Here is a 21,425-nt window from a genome sequence, read left to right on the forward strand (position 1 = left end):
AAAGCTGGACAGGGATTGGGATGTGGGGGCAAGGGTACTTAACGTCGTCCAGCTCCGGCCACGTGGGGTTGCTTGGTATTTGTGATAGACGCATGTTTCCAGTCTTGCCATCACACTGTCTTTGGGCTCTTTGAATTTAAGAAGGCCCCCCTTTCCCACGTGCCCCGTGCTCAGAATTTCCTCCTGCTTGCTCAGGAAAGGTAAATGCGAGAAAGAAGCCCAGAGCCTTGGCGGTTCCGCCTGCCGTGATGGAGATTAATTTAAAACTCAGTTGTAATAGTACCCTGTTCTATTGTGGTGATGGTGGTGGTGGGTGGGGTGGGTAGGTAAACACATCCTCTGCTACTTACAATCATACTGTTGTAGTGTTTTTCAACACGGGGACTTGTGATGCATTGAAAACGCCTGCCTCCCGTGCTCCTCCGGAACAGAATGGGCTTTTGTATTACTATTCCAAATATTTATTTGTTTATTTCAGTACTGGCATAAAGGATGTTTCCACTGTGAGGTCTGCAAGATGGCTCTCAACATGAACAACTACAAAGGCTACGAGAAGAAGCCCTATTGTAACGCGTAAGTATTGTCAGCGCTGAGCCGGGTGTGGCGCCGCAACCTCATACAAGTGGGTGGGCCTGCCTGTTCTGAAGAATTGACTCACTGTGTCATCCAGGTGTGGGTGACAAGTCCCTGCTTCTGCCATGCACTCAGGGGCCTGTACTCTGCTGAAGGTCCTGGCATTTCTTGCCAAAGTATAGGGTGTCTCTTGTGCGCCGCCATTTGGAAGGTAGATTTTGAGGCTCCGAGTGTTAGCGTTAGCAGGCATTTGTTTAGAAGCGGCGGCACTGTGACCCACTGAGAACAGGAGAGCTTTGGAATGTGTGGCAGATATGTTCTGTGTCCACTTGATTATGTGATGTGATGTGATGATACTGCAGTTTCCATCTGAGCCTAGTTACTTGTGAAAGGAGTCTTGCCTTACTCGGTCTCCACTAAAACCTCCGCAGAGGTCCTGGGGCCTGAATAGGGAACCAGAGAACCTGGCCCTGGGTATTTCAGTGGTTGATAATAGGCTCCTGTGGATGGGGATAAAAGATGGTAAACTTGCGTTGGCAGCTTTCTCAGGAGGCATGTGTCTAGCCTCTTTTTGAGATAGTAACAGCTAACATTTACATAATACCATGTAGCAGACCCTGTTCTGAGCCCTGCAGGCACGTTGACTCATGCAGCCTTCACCAGGGGAGCCCTGGTGCCACAACATTTAAACACCCTGCCCACAAGAGAGCTCGGCAGACCCAGCCCAACCCAACAGCTCTGTCCGAGGAAGGCCTGGGTGTCTGCTTCTAGAACGATCAGCCCACAAACTAAACAAACCACCTGGTGCCTAGTGGCTTCCCTATATCTACAGAACAGAGTAGAATGCCCCACGGGGTTTCCAGGGCTGGAATTCAAAATGAAAGCAGACCGCTCTATCTTTCTCCAGTGGAGGTGGAGCGACTGACCCGTTCTAACTGCTGATGGCTTCAAACTGCTCCCCAGTACTTTAACTTACCAGGGCTCCTCCGTGTGAATTGAAACCAAACTTCATGGCAACGAATTACATGATGACCTCCAGTCTGGTTGATGCCAACGGTTAGGTACTATACTGCAAACTGAAAGCATGCGTGGGTGCACACACACGGAGAGAGGGGAGGAAAATCTGGCAGCGTGGCCTCTTCGAGGTCACAGCCTTCAAACCCTCAGGAGCAGCTCTGCTCTGCGCACACGAGGTCGCCCTGAGTCACAATCAGTGGCCGCTGGTTTTGCTATTATGCTCATTTGATAGATCTGAAGACATGGAGGCATCCAGAGCTTAAGCCTGAGAAAGGTGTTAACAACTGGTCATTGCTTCCACCGGCTACCTTGCCTGCTGCTCAGGGGCATGCGCTGCTTCTCTCAGGAGCATCTCCACACCCCCAGGCTTATGCGCTACTATAGACCCTCCACCAGACCCTCGTTGGCGCTCTTTCTTTTCCTCTGGGGGTGTTGTGGTTCCACTTCAGGCTGCTCACCGCAAGGCCAGCGGTTTGAAACCACCAGCTACTCCTCAGGGTACAGATGACATGTTCTACTCCCGTAGAATGACAGGCTCTGAAACCCACTGGGGCAGTTCTACTCAGTACTATAGGGGCGCTGGGAGTCGGAATCTACTCGGTGACAGTGAATTTGAGTCCTCTTTTGGCCTGGAGGCAGCAGAGGGGGGCTCTCTGGAGCCCTGTCCTCTAGCTGGAGTCTTGCTGGAGAACTATTCTCTGGGGATTTGGAAGCACCTCTATTCACTTCTGGAAATGGTGGGCCTGGGGCTAAATTCGTAAATCTGTGTTTCACCCTGTCTGGGAGTGAGTTATGATAGACAGTGGACTTTTGGTAAACAAACATAGTGCGCTAGTACCTCTCTAATAAAACTTTTCTTTCCTTTTAAAACATGGAAACCTTAAAAAAAAAAATCCAACCAACCAAACAAACAAAAGCCCCTCTTTGTGCATTATAGGTAGACCAGGACCTTTTTAAGAGGGTGCTAAACAGAATTTCAGGCTCTGATGGATGGATAAGGGAAATCCACAGATACTGCAAAAACTTCCTGAATTTTTCAAACTTCTGACATCATGTCCCCACCTTGGGTAGAGCAAGAAGCGAAACACGAGATGATTTCAGGGTTTCTTGCCTTCCTTAAAGAAAGGTAAAAATAGCTGGTTGAAGATCAAAAGGCAGGCAGCAGCAGCAGCGAGAAGGTAATGGGCCTAGATGGCCCATGAACAGGATAATTGTTCCTTGGTTAATGGAAAGTGAACCGTTCTTTCTGTAACTGTTCCAGCCTGTGGCCTGATTTGATCAGGCTTTATGGACCGAATCAGGATTCTTTACAGCTCCATTGCTTGGAGATTAACCTGAGTGATTATAATGCTGGTGGGCGGCACTGAGTAGAACCGGATCCCAAGGCTGTAATCTTGATGGAAACAGATTGCCCATCTTTCTCCCTCTGAGCAGCGGGTGGGTTTGAACCGCTGACCTTTCTGTTCACTGTGGAGTGCTGAGCCGCTGGGGCACTAAGACTCTCTTAGAAGGAAGTGTGTGTATGTGGCTATCAGCGGATTAAAAATCTGATGGGGGAGAAAAAGGAAGGACTTTAAAAGGTGGAAAGTACGCATGGGAAATGGAGTGGTTGATCGCCTGGCGCCCTCGCAAGCTCAGCCCTGACTGCATAGTTTCAGCTCAGTCTAGTTACAGAGTTGAATGTCCGGCTCACTCCCCGATTCTGCAGGAAGCCAACGGTGACTGAGTAGTGAACTAGTGCCTAGAAATCAGAGGCTCCCTTCCGCTGGACCTCCAAACAAAAGATTCTACATGTAGATTGAAAACATCCTGCAGGGTCTTTTTTCCCTGGAATTTTACAGATGTCTCTCTCCAGAGACATTTTTCTGTGTTCTCTATGTCATGATTATTAATGATTAGCTTTGAATCACAGTTTTTGGGTCCTCAATGTATGTTCTGTGTTTCAGATTGAACCTGATAGCCCACGGTATTGAGCCTGTGGTAAGGGGTCTAGCGGGTCTCAAAGTGAACCGGCGTGTCACAATAGTACCCCATCCATGTTGAGCTCTGATACTCACAGAAAGGTTGGCGGTTCGAACGTACCTTGGGAGAAAGATAGAGCAGACTGCTTCCTGGTATTTAAATTGTGTATCGTTCATCCTGAAGCTCTTGTCTTCGGCTAGGTATGCCTGTCTCTGGAGAACAGAGCCAAGCAGGGTTGAAAGTTGTGTTTGCCTTGAGGTTTCCAGACTCAGATGGGCCCTCTTGTTTTCAGTCGTACTTGTTCTAAGGTTGCGCCGTGAACTGGGCGTGTGTGTGTGTGTGTGTGTGTGTGTGTGTGTGTGTGTGTTCAGTGTGAATTGGCCCCTGGGGTCCCTGCCGCATTCAGGTGGTGTGTGTCACTCAGCTGTGTGCCTGGCCTTGGCAGAGAGACTGCCAGTCTTCCTCTGGGTCAGTGGTGAAAGACTGATTCTCTCACATTATCCTGCTGCTTGGAAATGCGATCTGCTGCCGGTGCCCATGTAAAGCTGTGCTTTATCTGTGTCTGGTTTGGCTCAAGAGCCAACATACCTGCACATCTGTATTTAAGTGAAATTGACCATTCTTCCCGTCTGCCACATTTCGCTGTGGAAACTTTCAGATGTAGACAAAATGATTCAAAGAATAATACAATACGCACCGCACCGTCCGACCCTCCCGTTGAGATTCAGAGAATGCTACCTCTTGGCCATACTTACTTTATATGTCTCTTTAATTTTTACATCAACATATTTTTGCTGTTGGATCATTTGAGGGTCAGTTGCATCGAGCAGGGCACTTCATCCCTAAAAGTGACAGCATGCATCCACCAAGAATAAAGACAGCCTTGGTCAGACCTAAGAAAATTCACAATATCATACAGCACCCCATCAGGTGCACAGTTCCCTGATGTCTCTCTCTCTACCTCTCTCTGCCGTCGAGTCAATGCTGACTCATAGCATCCCCCTGTGGGTTTTCCAAGCCTGTAACTCTTTATAGGAGTAGAAAGCCAAGTCTTTCTCCCAAGGAGCTGCTGGTGGCTTTGAACTGCTGACCATGCAGATCACAGCGTAGTGCTTATACCATCGGGGTTCTTAAGAATCTCATTTATAGTTTTAAGAAAATCATTACCCAATCAAAGTTCATACTTTACCATTAGTTGTTTTGAAAATGACTGACTGCTCTTTGTGATTGTTGGAGGTTTAGCATCAGTTCTTCACATTCTGGTATCATTTCTATTTATTTATACAACCCTTCAGTGTTTGCAGGGAGAGGATTTAAGTAGCATTTCTGGAAAAATAACATTCATAATTAAGTAGAGAACCTTTAAAGTAATAAGAACGTGCTTCAAAAATTTAAAAGCATGGACCTAGACATCATTTAGCATTATCTTAAGAAAACATAAAGTCTCTTACTTCTGATCGATACCTGAGGGCATTTTCTTAATGGAAGGAAGGCAGTAAGTGCCTTCAGTTTAAATATGTTGGCGGCTTGCATTCACACGTGTTTAGAGAAGAAACACAGTTTCCCTTTGATTTCATGCAAGGGACAGCATGTAAAAAATGCAATTTACATAATATTTAAATTTTGATCTTTAAACGGAATGAGCAACGTGTAGTATGCCCTAGGTGTAGGGTTGGGTCTAGTACATATTTAGTTCCTAGCACAGCAATGCCCACTGTTGAACGATTTAAAAACAGACTGGACTGCATGGGGACGGGCAATGTTTCCACTAACCTTTATGCTTCAGAAACAGCCAACGGCTTCTTTAGCACATTCAGGATTTTTTTTACCCCCATCAAAGACCTTGCAGGGAAAAGAGGACTAGGCAGTATTTTTAATGCTCAGAGGTGCTGAGAAAATAACACTAGATAGTTTGACAAAAACACAGCTCATATTTATATGCACATTTGTATGCCAAGTTAAACTGTAAGCATTTTGATACCCAGCAAGCCACACAATGAACATATACCCCAAGGCCATTTGCCAAATAAAGGCTTTGATTTACCTAGTGTAAAAGTCACAATGAGGAACCCTGGTGGTGCAGTGGTTAAGTACTTGTCTGCTGACCCAAAGGTTGTTGGTTCGGGGCTGCCAGCTGCTCAGTGCGAGAAAGAGGTGGCTGGCAGTCTACTTTCTTAAGGATCACAGTCTGGGAGAACCTCGGAGGCAGATCTCCTCTGCCCTAGAGGGTCTCTAGCAGTGGACATTGGCTAAACATCAGTTTTGTTTTGTTTTTAAGTCAAAATTGCATTTCGGATATGTTTATAAAAAATACATTAGTCTTTAAAATTTCAGAACAACATTAGCATGTAGCCATGCCGATGCCTAGCCAGTAAATGCGCTGTCACCCAGAGTCAAGCTATTTTAGGCCTCAGGAGGACAGTGATGCCGTTTTTTTATGACCTGTACATGACCTTGCCAGTATTTCCCCAAATCATCATTTGCGTGGACACACCCTCCCCCACCTTGTTGCTGAAAATGACTGTTGGCCTGCCCGCACGTAAGAGCTCTTGTATCTATGTCAAATGCTTCTTGACTTAGGGGGCTGAAGGGGCACAGTTGTCAGTGCCAAGTGTGCCCAGTTTTCGTTCCAAATAAAAACTCCCACCAAAGAGTTCACTTACATAATTTTGGGAGACATTAAAAATAAAATAGCAGCAGCAGCAGCTGGGTGTTGTGTTTGCTGTGGTCATGTCTATGTTGGCCCTCCTTTGCATGAACACTCATCAACTCCCTAAAGCCTGGATGATGGAGCCGGAGAAGCTCGCTAGGAGCCACCTGGAACTGAGAGCACCGTGTGTGTCCCAGCGAGAGTAGGCTGATGCTGAAAGCGAGCAAGCAGGCAAGCATCCCTTTCTTGTCCTCGATGGCAGTCGATGGCAAACCAAGGTGTCACAGAGTAGACTGCTCCGGAGCCTCCCCTTGACTGAAATCTTTACCGAAGCAGATCAGCTGGCCTTTCTTCCACGATGCCACTGGATGGGTTTGAAGGTCAACCTTTAGGTTAGCTGTTGATTACAAACACCTTGTGCCACCCACGGGCTGGAGCCTCATCCTCCACCGTCTCCACTTTTTTCGCAAGGCCCTGGACCACTAACTACCAAAACACAGCTCAGTGGATTCCACCTCACCATGACCGCATGTACTCCGTTGACCTTTTCCTGGGTGCCTTTTCCAGAATTCACCGGACAAAGATGGGGCTTTCTACACCCAGTAAGAGTTACAGTCTCTGAATACCAGAGGGGGCAGTTCTACCCAGTCCTACAGGGCTGCTATGAGTCGGCATCAACGTGATGGCAGTGAGGTTTCTTATTTTATTCTTCTTAAAGCTTTCCGGAGATGAGTGTCGCTGCTGCTGTTGCTAGATGCCCCCGGTGGGTTCTGACTCACAGTGACCTGTGTACAGCAGGACGAAACATTGTGCGGAGCAACAATCTTTCTCACTGTCAGCAAGTAAGCACATTGCAGATTGTTAATAAGCCTCCCTGCAACCCTGATGTGGAGTTCTTCACATAAGCCAGCTTTTCTGATGGTTTGCTCGGCATACAGACTGAACAAATATGGTGAGAAGCTACAACCCTGACACGCATCCCTCCCTAGAATGCCCATGTTCTGTTTGCACAACTGCCTCTTGATCCAGGTACAAGTTCTGCATGAGCATAATGAAATGTTCTGGAATGCCCATTCTTTCAAGGTTATCCATAGTTTGTTATGGTCCACACAGCCGAATGCTTTGGCACAGTCAATAAAACACAAGTAAACATCTTTCTGGTATTTCCTGCTTTCAGCCCAGATCTTTCTGACATCAAGAATGATAGCCCTTGTGCCATGTCCTCTTCTGAATCAGGCCTGAACCTTTGGCACCTCCCAGTCAGTGTGCTGCTGCAACTGCTGTTGGATAATCTTCAGCAGAATTTTACTTACGTGTGCTATCACTGATTTTGTTTTATAATTTTCACATTCTGTGGGCCGCTTTTCATGGGAATGGGAACATATGTGTATTCCAGTCAGTTGGCCAGTAGCTGTTTTCCAAATTTCTTGGCATTGACCAGTGAGTGTTTCCAGTGTTTCATCATCAGTTTGTTGAAACATTTCAGCAAGCATTCCATCACTTCCTAGAGCCTTGGTTTTGGCTCATGCTTTCAGTGCACCTTGGGTGTCTTCCATCAGTAGGTTGCTTCTTGCTCACATGCCACATCTTGAGATGGTTGATTGTCTACAAATTCTTTTTGGTACAGTGACTGTATTTTTCCCCCCATATTCTTTCAGTGTTTTCTGCGTCAGTCAATGTTTTGCTGCTAGGATGTTTCATTCCTGACACTGAAGGCTTGACTTTTTTCTTACATTCTTTCAGGTTTTTGTCTCTAGAACGGTGGACATTTCATTATAGCATTTTACTTTGTCTTCTTGAGCTGCCCTTTGAAATTTTCTGTTCACCTCTGCGACTTGATCACTGCTTCTATTTGCCTTAACTACTCGAAGATGAAGGGTAAGTTTCAGAGTCTCACCTGACATCCAGTGTGATCTTTTCTTTCCTGTCTTTGAATGACATTTTGCTTTCTTGATAAATGATGTTCTTGATGTCCTCCCACAGCTCATCAGGTCTTCTGTCATTAGCTTCACAATGGGTCAAATCTGCCCTTAAGATGTTCTCTAATTTTGGGTGAAATAGGCTCAGGGTCATACTTTGGTTCTTGTGGATTCTAAAAAAAAATTCCTTGAACTTCAGCCTGAACTTACATTGGCGCAGTTGATGGTCTGTTCCGTGGTCAGTCCCTGGCCTGGGTTTAGCTGCTGCTATGGAGCTTCTTCATCATCTCTTCCCACAGATGAGGTCGCCATCTGGACAAGTTCATGTGCATAGTCCCTTTTTGTGTTGTTGAAAAAGATGAACAAGTGGTTGGTTTTGCAAAAATCTGTTATGTGATCTCCAGTGTAGTTTCCGTCATCAAGACCATGTTTTCCAACTATTGCTTCCCATTTGCCAATAATTATCGATGCATCCGAGTTGCATGTTCAGTCCATTTCGGCCTGAAGTTGCTGATAGAATTCTTCAACTCCTGCATCACTTGCCTTGGTGGTCGATGTATAAATTTGAATAATAGGTGTATTGATTGGATTTACTTGCATTTGGACAGGGTTATCCTGGCACAGAGAGCACTGGACTTCCAGAGAGATCTTGCAATGCCTGTTTGACAGGAAATGCAGTGCCCTTCCTCTGGTATGTTCCATTCCTGGCAGAGAAACCATGTGACTTTCTGATTCAAAATGGTCTATTTCAGCTCACCAGCGTCTACAATATTGACCTCTATGCATTCCATCTCATTATTGACAACTTCCAACTTTTCCTGGATTCACTTGTCTTACGTTCCAAGTTCTCATCATTAATTGGTGTATGCAGGTGTTTCTTCATTTTGAGTTGTGCCGCATCAGCAAATGAAGACCCCAAAGGTGTTGTTCCATCTGCATCATTGTGAGGGAGTCTGCTTTGAGGAGGCAGGTCTTCCTCAATTATATTTCGAGAGCTTTCTCACGATGTTCTGTTTCTGTGCATTAGGCTTTTAGTAGGCGACCATGTTTCCGTGCTCCCCAGTTGTTTTCAGCGGCCAGTTCCTGTGAAGTGGACAGTCGGTTCCTTCTTTGTCCTCCCTTCTTGTTCCAGAAGCTCTGCTGAAACCTGTTCAAGTTTGGGGACCCTGCTGGTCTTTGAAAGACCAGTGGCACAGCGTCCAGCATCACAGCGACACACAGGCTACCACAGTACGGGCAGACAGACAAATGGCCAGGAGTAGAGAACGGTGCCTGTCTTACAGGGCAGCGCTGGGGGTCTCTTATGGCCACTCTTTTAGTAGCAGACCCTGTGACGGTTCGCATTACCCAGGGACTCTTCAGCTGCGGCATCTGGAAATTAATCATAAGTGAGGATTGAACTGCGTCACGGTAATTAACACGTTCCATGTTTGCACCAGCCGGGGCCTAAGGGGTAATCGAGAGGACGTGGAAGGAAGTGAACGTTTAAAACTGCATGTTGTCTGACTTTGTATTCCATTGATTGCTGCCTGGGCCTCCCAGGCTCGGCTCTCCAACCCTCCAAGGACACCAACGATCTCAAGGGGGTTTGTGAAATTCTCACTATCGAGTTCGTTCTAATGACTAAAAAACGCTTCATGAAAGATAGCGTGGTGTAATTGGAGTTTTGGAGCAAGACCGAACTGGATGTTGGATCCTGGCTGTATGGTGTGCTACTGAAAAAAAAAAAATCTGTCGATGAGTGTAAATGAGTCACTTTTACCTGTAGGCTATGTAAGGATGAATGAGACAGTGTGTGCCAGGGGTCTAGCCCAAGCCCTGGCTCACAGCCCACCGTCAGCGCTCTGTGCCCGCTTTCCCTCTGGCGTTTTGGAAGGAAGGGGAAGAAAAAGCCCAGAAGAGAGGAGAGGAGGCTCGGCGCATAAAGCACGGGCTGTGACACTCACTAAAAGGTAGATGCTAGTGCTTTTCAGAGCGTGGCTTGCCTTCCAGTAGAAAGTGGTACTCTGAACTCAGAGAGGAAGAGAAAACTACCAGAGCGAACTTTTTGGTAAAAAGAACATTATTTTGGCAAACACCTCCCCACCCCCATTGTATGCATACGTGTGATGTGGAAATAGTGTTTTACTGATGTGGTGCTCCGACATGTTGAGAAACATGGGATTTAGTTCCATCTTCTTCATGTCCTACACGTCAGAGAATATGGGAAGATTGCTTATAAAATACCACACGATGCAATGGCTTCACAAATCCAGACAGCCATGGCCCTCACACGGCTCTGTCTGTGGAGACCCCTTCTGATGCCATGTCTGTCCCCAGGTCCAACCCCACCCCCGACATCCTTCGTGTCTCAGTTCAGCGCTCGGAGCCCCTACTTTCCTGTGAAGTGGCGGAGTGCTTCCCTTCTGCCCCCCTTTGTAGGGAGGAGTGGCACTGTGTAGGCACAGAGGGTGTCTATTTTTCTTAATCCCCAGGCTGGCCAAGATGCTCCTGGTGGGAAGGTAGTCGGTCACCCATCTGCCGCATCCAAGACTGAAGAGTGTGCTAGCTTCTCAGATGAGGCCCAAGGCTGGTTCTTCTAGGGAGGCGGACAGACTGGGCGACCCAGAGGGCCTGAGTTGGGATGAGGCTTGAGGAGACCCAGTGACAGCCTGGTTTTACAAAGCCCCAGTGCCAGGGGAAGGAGCCTCCCTGCTGGTGGGATAAGTTCACGGTATCTAACGCCAAACCAGCCTGGTGGCGTTGACTCTACTTTCGTAGAGGCCCGTGTCAAAGAGTGACATCTTTCTAAAACGACTCCTTATTGAGGGAGGTTTATTTTCTTCTGGATTCAATGGCATTCTGTAATAGGGGACAATAATTCCTATAACCTATACTCTATCTTGGATTATGATCTATAGGACAAAGTTTATAGTTGCCAGCGGGGTGCTGGGTAATTATTTGATGTGGGGAAAAGGGGACAGTTGACCAAATAAATGTGAGCACCTTTGCACAACAGATGAAGCCAAGTGAGTTCCCAAATGTTAATTGCCTGCCTTATTTATAATGATAAATCACCAGTTGTGTCCTCCTATGTGCCCTTTGAAGGCAGTAGAACAATGCCATTGTGAACAGTGACATTGTTACGAAGTGACACTTGGTTTCCATGGGAGGATATTATGGTATGGAGGAGTCTAGTTAGCATCCCTTATAATATGCTTTGCCTGACTTTCTAGTTACAAACCCCATAGGAAGAAAGACCGGGCGCTTCTGAACATAGACCTGGCATGGGAGGATGGCGGACTTTTTTGTTACATTTGGATGTTTGAAGGTGAGAGAAGGAGACTTTTCTTTGAACCAAGTAAGGAGATTTCAGTGCGTGCACGCACGATCAGATGCTCCCCCGATCGAACCATTAACAATATAAAGTGCGTTTTACTCTTTGGGGACACTATTGTCGAACAACTTCTTTAAAAGTCACTCACTGTGTTCTGTCACACTGGAATGATTTCCACCAGGGGCCCTGGCAAGGCGCTTTCTGCTTCTTTATGATGTTGTCTTCAGGGATGGTGTCAGATTAGAAAAAGATTTCGCGATGAAGCGCAGCAAATAACTCCTAAATCACGGTGAAATGCAAGGTGAATGCAAGATATGGCTGCGAGTGCTTAAAGTTACATTGATTATGTGTCAAGGGTCCGTGTAAGAATGTATGTCAGTATGTCTTCTTTAAATGCTTTCAGATGAGTGCTTTTCGAAGGGTGAGCATTGTCTGGGAATGCCAGGAGGCGGAGGTGTGCAGATACACCCACGCCTGACACTCCCGTCCTCGGCGAGCACTTCCAGCCCCCTCACAGCTCAGTCTCTCGGGAGAGGGAGGTGGGATTTCTTTCCTTTCCCTGTGTAGGTTCCCATGGTTCCCATCGTGGGGAGACCTCAGCGCGGAGTTGTGGGAGCAGAGGGCTGGCTGTGTCTGAGCGGGGAAGCCAGGGTAGCTCATGCGTCTAGTTTAAAGGAACGTTTTTCATGCTTCCTTCGTGTGCCTGCGCCGACTGTTGGGATTTGGTAAAGTTCCCCTAAGGCAGGGCTGTCACACTGGTGGCCCTTGGGCCGCATGCGGCCCCCAAGGCAATTTTTTGTGGCCTGCAATGCTCTGAAATAAAATGAAAATAGAAAAAAATTGTGATGAAGAAAATAGTGCTAAAAAAAAAAGAAAATAGCGCTTAAGGGAGATCGAGGCAATACCATACACGCAATTCCCTCGTTAACCCTTTAACTACTGAAGACGAGGATACACATGGCCCAGTGCCTTTCCTGGGGGCCAGTGGACGTGGATAAACACGCTGACTCAGTTCCGGCGACGTTTGGAAGTGACATGTCTGCCCCTCTCAGTGTCACATCATGGAAACAGATCCCAATAGCGAAAAGGTTAAAAAGAGCACTCTGGGTTGTGCTGTTAAGAATCATACCTAGCAGCAGCGCTGGTTAACATTTTTAGAGGGAAGCCATTATGATTATGGATCACATTTGTCAGCTGTCCGACATTTTGTGTTTTTTATTAGTTACTTCGTTATATTTTCCGGTCACAACATAAGAGGTAAGTGAAAACCAGTAGGAGGAAAGTGCTGGCAAGTTTCGGGTAAAAGAGAATAATTTTAGTTTTATAAATACATTAAGTAAATGTTTAAATAAAAGCAATTATATAGTGTTTTAATTATCCTATCCATATTCCCGAATCCTCACTTCAAAATATAAATTTAACAAAATTTGTCAATGTGACGTGGCCTGTGTGAATCTTGCCAGTGGCACCAAATGGCCCGCGTTGTAATTGAGTTTGACACCCTGCCCTAAGGAAACACCACCACCACCAGAATAGTCCCGAAGGCCTCTGCAGTGGAACGGAGAGACAGCCGGAAGCAGGCGGTTGTGACGAGGACTACGTGTGGACGGTGGTGTTTGCTGACGCCAGCCCTGGAGCCGCAGGATTAGTTTTATGTATCGTCCGCCATGCGTGTCTCTTAGTGGAGTCCTTGAGGGAGTTGCTTTGCACTTAACTTCTGTTTACTTTTCCACACTCTCTGTTGACTCATTCCCGGAGAGTTCTAGGAGGAGCTAGAAGAAATGTAGACACACACACACACACACACACACACACACACACCGGCACACTTGAAGAGCATCAGTTTGATAACTAGCCTGGTGGTGTGTTACACCTGTACTTCCGCTCAGCCGCCTGAGAAAGCCATTTCGACGCGCGTCCTTGATTAGGTCCCCTGATGCTCATTACCCAGCAGAGGCAGAGGTGAGTACAGCACAGATTGCTTGGAGGGAGAAGATGGCTGTGCTCAGCTGAGGACTTAGGGAGCTGGGAAGAGGAGGAGAGTCGGATGGTTGCCTGCCCACCTGCCTGCCACTATTGAATTTGGTTTTTAATTGGGACTTCATTATCTATTAATTGATCAAAAGCCTGGGTCCCACCACCACACTGGAACACTGCACAAGAGTGCTCAGAATGCTGCAGTCATCGCACACGTCCGTACAGAAATGCGTAGTCTCTAGGAAGATCCGCTTCTGATAGGCTGGTCCTTTGGCTGGCTGTGCCAGGCTCTCCTGGATACTCTCAGCACCACCCGCCCAAATCCTTAGCCTCACACATCTCGGTCCTTGTCCCCATGACTACACATTCATCCCTCCTGCCCCTGCCACTTCTAGTCTGTAACACATGGAATCGCCACGATTTGGGATGGAGTCTGTTTTAGTCCTGGTAGACTTAGAGAAACAAGTCAGGGACACTCACATGTGTATAAGAAAGAGCTTTATAAACAAGAGCAGTTGAACATTGAGAAAAAACATCCCAGCCCAGTCCAGATCCAGTCCGTAAGTCCGATAGTAGCCCATATGTCCGATACCAATCTATAAACTCCTCTTTAGACTCACAAAAAGCATGCAATGACACTGAATGCAGGAAGATCACAGGCCAGTGGGTGGGAAGTCTTGAGAATCCAGTGGCATTGTAAGCATCTCAGTGCTGGCAGGGGTCTCCACACAGAGGCCTCATTGGCCTCTAGCCTGACATGATTGACAGCCTAGACTCCACCCCTCTGCTCTTAATCCTCTCCCATTGACAAACAATTATATAACCATGGGAGACTCAGAGACAATGGGTTTGGGTTGACTGGCCCCTGCTCTCTGTTCAGCCAGTCTTACCATGTCTGGCCAGTAATCTCACCACTGTTTTCACTACTGAGTTCCTGTCTGTAGTCTTTTTGAATAATTTCCCAGCCATCTCCGTTATCTTTCTAAAACATGGATCTGGTCATAGGAATCCCTTGTACAAACACCTTTGTTCGTTTTCCATCCACAATCAATGCTCATAGAAGCAGCGTCCAGATCAAATGATGCATTGCATTGGGTCAATCTGCCGCACGAGACCTCTTTAATGTGTTGAGAAGCAAGGGAGCTAAGGTACACTTAGGCCAAGCCATGGTATTTTCTGCTTGTGAAAGTTGGACATGGAGAAGGGAAGACCGAAGAAGAATGGATGCATCTGGGATGTGGTGTTTGCAAAGAATATCGGAAGTGCTGTGGCGTGCCAAAAGAGCCAGACCAACCTGTGTTGGAGGAAGTACAGCCAGAATGCTCCAGAGAGGCCGGGCTTCATCTCATGGACTTTGCACATGTTGTCAGGAGAGACCAGCCCCTGGAGAAGGGTATCATGCCTGGTAAAGTAGAGGGGCGGTGAAAAAGAGGAAGACCTTTGACAAGGTGAATCAAAACAATGGCTGCAGCAATGAGCTCAAACCTGAGAACATTGTGAGGACGATGCCAGACTGAGCAGGGTTTCATTCTGCACATCGCAGCAACAACAACATAGCGACAACCACAGAGAACTCAGGGACTCATAGAAAAGGCTTTACTAGTATTTGCAAAAAGGTCTTGCTGTGAAGTAGGTGAAGGTTTACAGAGAACATCCTCGTGTCCATGTGCCAACCCGTACACGTTCTCATGCACCTCCTTCATCACAGTGCCCTCCATGTACCATGGCTCATCCCACTTCCTCCCGGCCTTCCTTGTTTCCATTGCTCCTTCTTTCCTGACCCTCTCAGCTTTCTCCTGGGAGAATGCTGCCCTTTTGATACGTGGTTGATTATCCTAATGCAGAAATTTCAGTTCCAGTCCTGAAGGGTGATTAAGGGCCGCCATCTCGAGGGTCCCACCAAGCCTCTATCTGAGGAGTAAACCTGCTGGGGAAATTATTCAGAAGGAGAAAGACTAACGCAGGAAAACCACAGGGAGACAGTGGTGAGATTGTTGGCCAAGTGGGATAAGAGAATTTGAACGAGAACTGAGGCCATTCCACCCAACCCATTGCCTTTGCGTTGAGTCCGACTTCAGAGATTTTTGTATGCACGTGGTCTTTTGTAATCTCCTGTTCACTAACCTCTTCCATTGACTCTCCTAGTCTCCAGCCACCCTGGACTCCTGTCTCAGAAGCATTCAGCAAGTTTCTTAATCAGAGCTTACGTATTCTCAACTATAAATGGGTAGAATAATAAGTTCTACTTCATAGGATGGATTGGAATGCCCGACCAGAAGCTTAGTACAGTGCTAGACTCCTAGTATGGAGTCGACACAAATTAGAGATAATTATAATTTTCATCATTATTTGACTTGCTAAAGCGATTTACTCATATGGTTACTATGCCTACCTGCCCTCCTTCTCTTTTAAGGTCATTTGCATATTTAAAGCATTATCTTTCAAATGACTGCATTCTTTCTGTGTGTTCACGTTGTCATTTTTATACCTCAGTGTTGTCACTTGCCCCGAAGGCTACCTTGTGCAATAGTTGGGTCCGCCTGCCCATTGCGATGTGTTGTTGCCGGGGTGGGTTCAGGAAATCTCTCAGCCGGAGTGGAGGTGGCTCTGGAGTTGGGCAGCTGCAGGAGCTTTGCCTCTTAAGGGGATTGTTTCTAGCAAATGTCTAAGAAATGGAGACGGCCGTGCTTTAGGCTACAAACTCCTTGGTTGGTGCAAGTAATTTATACTTGACTGCTAACCTTGACTGGTCAAGTAGCGAGCCAGAGCAGAGGAAGACCCTCAGTGAGATGGATGGACACCGCGGCTGCAACAGTTGGTTCAACCGTACTCACCGTGAGGCTGGTGCAGGGTCAGGGGGAATTCTGTTAGGCCGACATAGGGTCAATATGAGTTGAAACCAATGCAACAGCATCTAAACAACAGCAGCAACTGACCTAACCTCCCTCCCCCCACCCACCACCTGCAGCATCATGGAAGAAAAGCCTGGAAATCCACTCCTACCGAGATCATGCGACAGTTCTCCCGTGTAACACACAGGGTTGCCCCGAGTTGGAATCGAGTCAATGGCGGCAGAGTTGATTTGTGTGTGTGTATGTGTGCTTCAGGCTGTGCTTACCAAACAAGGTGGTTAGGCTGTTGACACAGCGCTGCTCACCTCGGACTATTAACACAGGGTTCTTTCACGTGCTGAATCTGCCTCTTGTCCCTCTGACAAGATGATGGTCTGAAATCCACCACGTTGATATAGCCAATCATCAGACATTAAGTGAGACAGAAAAAAGTTTTGCTGCCAAAGAGGAGGTAAAGGGAAGGAAGTCTTCATGGAAGAACACCCACCCTACAACTCTTCGGATTGAGTTTTTATCAATAAGCCAGTGTTTTCAGCTCATAAATTACATTTTCAAGAGTAAGAATTGTGGGATACAGCCCTCACAATTGAGCGGTTGTATAATTGCGGGGTAACATTAATGAGACATCCGACAAGAGCAAGCATGCAAGCATTCCCCTCACGGACGGCCATGATCTCAGCAGCCAAGTCCATGCAGAGAGAGCGAATATATTTCCAATCGCGGCTTATATCCATTTTGGGGACGTGCAAGCCCCCTGATAACATTATAACAGGAAGGGGTTGTACCATAGGCATACGTGCAACAGGAGGGGGACGAGTTAGGGGTGTTCAAGCAAGAGGAAGGGGAGGCACTAAGGGCACACATATGACAAGATGGGCGGACTCTAAAGTCAAGATGGCAGCCTAACCTTGACCCTCCTTGAGTTGGCTTGACCTTGTCTTTGGGCTCTTCAGGGGAATGATCCACTATCCTTATCAGCAATGAGTGGTCCCCACTTAGGGTCAGACAGACAATAGGGTCTGCTTGCTCTAGGTGGCTGACAACCTCTCAGGGAGATAACCTTTAAGCAGTTGACCTCCAAGTGTGTAGCCATTGACCAGGTGTTAGCAAGCAGCATCTTAGGTTTGGCCCATAATATGGGGGAAATAACTTTCCATATCCCACAAAGAATGGTCCTAGTTGGCTTTCTTAACTCCAGTATCTACTGTGTCACTGTTCCCCTGGACAGGTCTAATTCCCCAGCTAATTCTCTTGGGGGCGAATGGTGAGCCCCTTTGGCTGTCTGAGAGATACAGCCCAGCCTCACTCTGGGTTTTACGGGGGTGGGGTGGGGTGGGTAGGGGTGGGGAGCAGACTCCATGCGAAGGAAGAGTGAGATGGGGCTGTCCTAGCTGGAGCTGGCCATGCTTGGACAGATGACACGCATGTGCAGCATGTCCTTGTTTAGATGAAGTACTAAGTTTATAGGTACATGACTGGTCACTAACTTGAAACTGGACAAAGAATGACCACGGTGCTGCTTTTCACAGAGGTACATCACAAAAGCCCTTTGTTACCATTGTGTCTGCCAAAGTCTTATGAGTGAATCCCCCGTTTAAACATCTGCCAAAGTCTTATGAGTGAATCCCGCGTTTAGTCATCAGACCATCCATAGCCATATTCGTCTGCATGTACGTAGCGTATATCTAGTTCCCCCTTGAAATGCATCCGTATTTATTTCTGAAAGTAGAATTTATGTTTACACGAGGATTCATGGCCCGATCCCTAATGAATGGAAGGCTCGTATTTGAGGTAGAATGCCGTTTTCTCACGCGACTTTCTTTAATGCCTTGGTATTTTCCCTAGACTGCCAGAGCTCGAATAACAAACCGGGAGGATCTTTTTCGCTCTCTGTGTCTAAAGTCTTTTATGTGGCCGGTGACGTAGCTCCCTCCATTTCTTAACATTAAGTGTGTTTTTATTTAAAACGTTCTAGCTGCTTACGGCACATGATAATTAAGGGTTATTCCTGCCGGGAGGGAGTAAAGCACCCTATTTAAACCGTTCCTGCACAGAGCCTGCGCAAGAAGGAAAAGCCTGTTTGGAGGGTTTGCCCCTGTGGCCTTTCTTTTCATGGTCGTTACATAACATCAGGTTTTAATTGGCTAGGAGTTAGGAAACTGGTTTGTTTGTGTGTCTCTCCTGTCATGTACTGATGGTCAGGGAGAGTGCCTATCATTTGAACACTGGGGCTGCAGCCCGGGACGTGCCATGAGTAAAAGACCAGGAAAGACTGAAAGACCAGGGTATTGGGTTTTCTTGATACAGTGATGCGAATATAACAGACACTGTATAAACATGTGCGGATGAGTCGTAAGAGTACGGTATTCTGAACGGGCCAAAACAGCCCTTTATCTGGTAGCAAGCCTCCTAACTCTGGCATCTTCCTCTGATGGATCTTGGTGGGCTGGGAGTAACTGTGGCTCAGGATTTAAAAATCCATTCCCTAAGGGGAGAAAGCAAGTAGCGACCTAAAAGGAGCCCCTGGATGGAGGGAGAATCAAAAGAGAATCTCTGAAGAGACTCTTGGGGAGTGTTGACAATTTCACTTGTCCCATGGGGTTGCTCACCACGAGGTATGCAGTTCGATCCCGCCTGCAGCTCCTCTGGAGAAAGACGAGGCTTGCTACTCTGGTAAAGAGTTACGGTCTCGGAAACCTACAGTGGCGGGGGACCCTGTCTTTTTGGGTCACTGTGAGTCAGGGGCGACTCAATGGCAGTGAGTTTGCATTTTTGGTAGTGAAAGTATTTCCCCCAAGGTAGGTCTTTATGACAGTAGGTCCATGGCCAGCTCCTGTCTCATTACAAGAGTATACTCTGCTCACCGCCATGGGGTCCATTCTGACGGAGAGTGACCCTCTAAGACAGGGTAACACTGCTCATAGGGTCTCCAAGGCTGTAAATCTTTACAGGGGGGCAGACTGCCTCATCGGCCTCCCTTCGAAGGGCTGTTGGGTTGGACTCGCGCAACCACGGCACCACCAGGCTTGTCCATGGTACGCAGTAGGCCTTTAGCGGGTATTTATTGGATAAGCAAGAAAAGAAATAAACCTGTTTAGAGTGAGAGAGAATTCTCCGAAAATAAAGCTCTGCGTAGATACGTGTTCATTATTCCGGTGAGAGAGAAAACAGGAAGTGGGTCCTACCCACACCAAACAGCATAGGGCAATGCCCTGGGAGCTTTCTGATTTCAGATGAATACAGGAACGTTTAAAAGATGGGAAACTGGGAAATCGCAAATGGTGCGAATAGCAAGAGTGGTCTCAGGAAAGCTGCAGGCCAAGGTGAGCCATGGCTTGTGGAAAGCTCTAAAGGCAAAGAAAAAACCCCAAACCCATGGCCACCTAGTCGACGGTGACTCATGACTGCCGAGGGCTTCCCGGACTGTCAATCCTCCCAGGAGCAGCCAGCCTTCCTCAGAGCAGTCCGTGTGTTTGAACCGCTGACCTTGAGGTTGGCAGTCCAACACCTGACCCACAGACAAAAAGAGTCTAGAAGGCACTTAGATTCAGAGAAAAAAAAAAAAAGAAACCCCAACAACAAAAAAAGGTGGGAAAAAAAAAGAAAAAAAAGGAAAAAAAGGGAGTGATGAAATTCCCATTTGGTTTTCATCTTCTCTGCCAAACTTATAACATGGAAACATGGTTAAAAATAAACTGAGAGCCCACCGTAAGAGAGCCTGGCGCGACTCTGTTGTAATACCAGAAGCTCAGCTCTCTGGATCCAGGGAAAGAGCTCCCCACCCCACCTTTGCCTTCCATTTGGCCCTGACTCATCGTGATGTGCCTTCCTGGGGGGCACGCCTGGGTGGGCTCAAACCACTAACCTTTTGGTTAACAGGCAAGCAAGCACCCAGGGATTGTAGCTGTGGACCTGGAACTGGAAGCAGGGAGCCGTGACCAGCAACTGGGAGAGATGACAAGTGGGTGTTAGGACCAAGGAGTATGGTGCTCAAATTCCTGGGGTCAGATCCCGATTCTATCAGTGACTAGCTTTGGAGATTTGGAATGAGTTATTCTACCTCCCTGGGCCTCCGTCACCTTCTCCGTACAATGATGGTGCTGTGTCGGGCCCCTTCCATAAATGAGGATCCAGTGTCTCAGCTGAGGGCAAGGACAGGACTCATGGCCCCCTGGCAGTTGCTATAAGAAAGAAAATGGTCCGTGCAGAGTTGAGAAATGAGTAGGTACCATGTCCGTGTTAATGGTAGTTATTATTGCTTGTTCTCTTGGAGCACTTGGAGGCCTGATGGTACAGGGGACTAATCGTGGGGCTGCTAACCACAAGGTCACTGGTTCAAACATTCCAGCCAGTCTGTGGGAGAAAAATGAGGCCGTCTGTTCCTGTAAAGGTGTACAACCTTGAACTCCTAATGAGTCATTGTACTCTGCCCGAGAGGGTTGCTATGAGTCAGAATACTCGCTGGCAGTGGGTTTTATTCTCCTGGAGAAACTGTCTGCCAAGAGAGCTTTGATTAGAAAGGGAAAGTGAAGTGTTGGATATTAGCCTGACGTCGCTTTTTTGGGCAAAATCCTCGTGGATAATTAAAGAGATGACTTATGAGGACTTAAACATCAAGACCTAAGAAAAGATCAGGCAGAGCAAAATAGACCGTAGAATGTGATGGTGCAAAGTGCAATGAAGTTTTGAAAAACGTATTCCATGCTTTTGAGTTTCATGGTGAACATTTATGGTGATTTTACTTTAATCTGCCCCAGGATTATAAATTGGCCAGTGGCTTCTCACGGCGGCGCTTTAGTTTCAGGGTGCACCCAGGGGTGTGGAGTCGATTCTGACTCATGGTAACCCCGTGTGTGTCTCAGTAGAACCTCGCTCCTCGGGGCTGTCAAGGTCTGCTTTTGTTGTTGTTTTAATAGATCACCAGGTCTTTCTTCTGAGGCAGCTCTGGGTGAATTCAAACCTCGAACCTTTTGGTTATCATCAGAGCGTATTGATCACCCACTTTCAAGGTATACTGTATATACTTGTGTACAAGCCGAGATTCCCCCCCTCTCTTCTTTTTAAAATCATTTTGGGGCTCGTGCAAGTCTTATCACAATCCCATACATATATCCATTGTGTCAAGCACATTTGTACATTTGTTGCCATCATTCTCAAAA

General features: G+C 47.1%; 1 protein-coding gene across 2 annotated transcripts in view; it reads left to right on the forward strand.

The window, feature by feature from the left end:
* The first annotated feature begins 472 nt into the window (after positions 1-472).
* The window catches only part of NEBL (nebulette), a 463,302-nt gene continuing 442,349 nt past the window's right edge, over positions 473-21,425 (forward strand). Inside the window, exon 1 of one of the 2 annotated variants that reach the window (XM_013006778.2) lies at positions 473-573. In XM_013006778.2, the coding sequence (XP_012862232.1) occupies positions 518-573 (56 nt within the window). In that variant the 5' untranslated portion in view covers positions 473-517. The remainder of the gene's footprint in view (positions 574-21,425) is intronic. The other variant, XM_045300220.1, reaches the window with a different exon arrangement.

Source organism: Echinops telfairi, unplaced genomic scaffold, assembly GCF_000313985.2.
Source record: "Echinops telfairi isolate 266 unplaced genomic scaffold, ASM31398v2 ScPeMD7_7461;HRSCAF=8499, whole genome shotgun sequence".
In the NCBI taxonomy this organism is placed as follows: domain Eukaryota; kingdom Metazoa; phylum Chordata; class Mammalia; order Afrosoricida; family Tenrecidae; genus Echinops; species Echinops telfairi.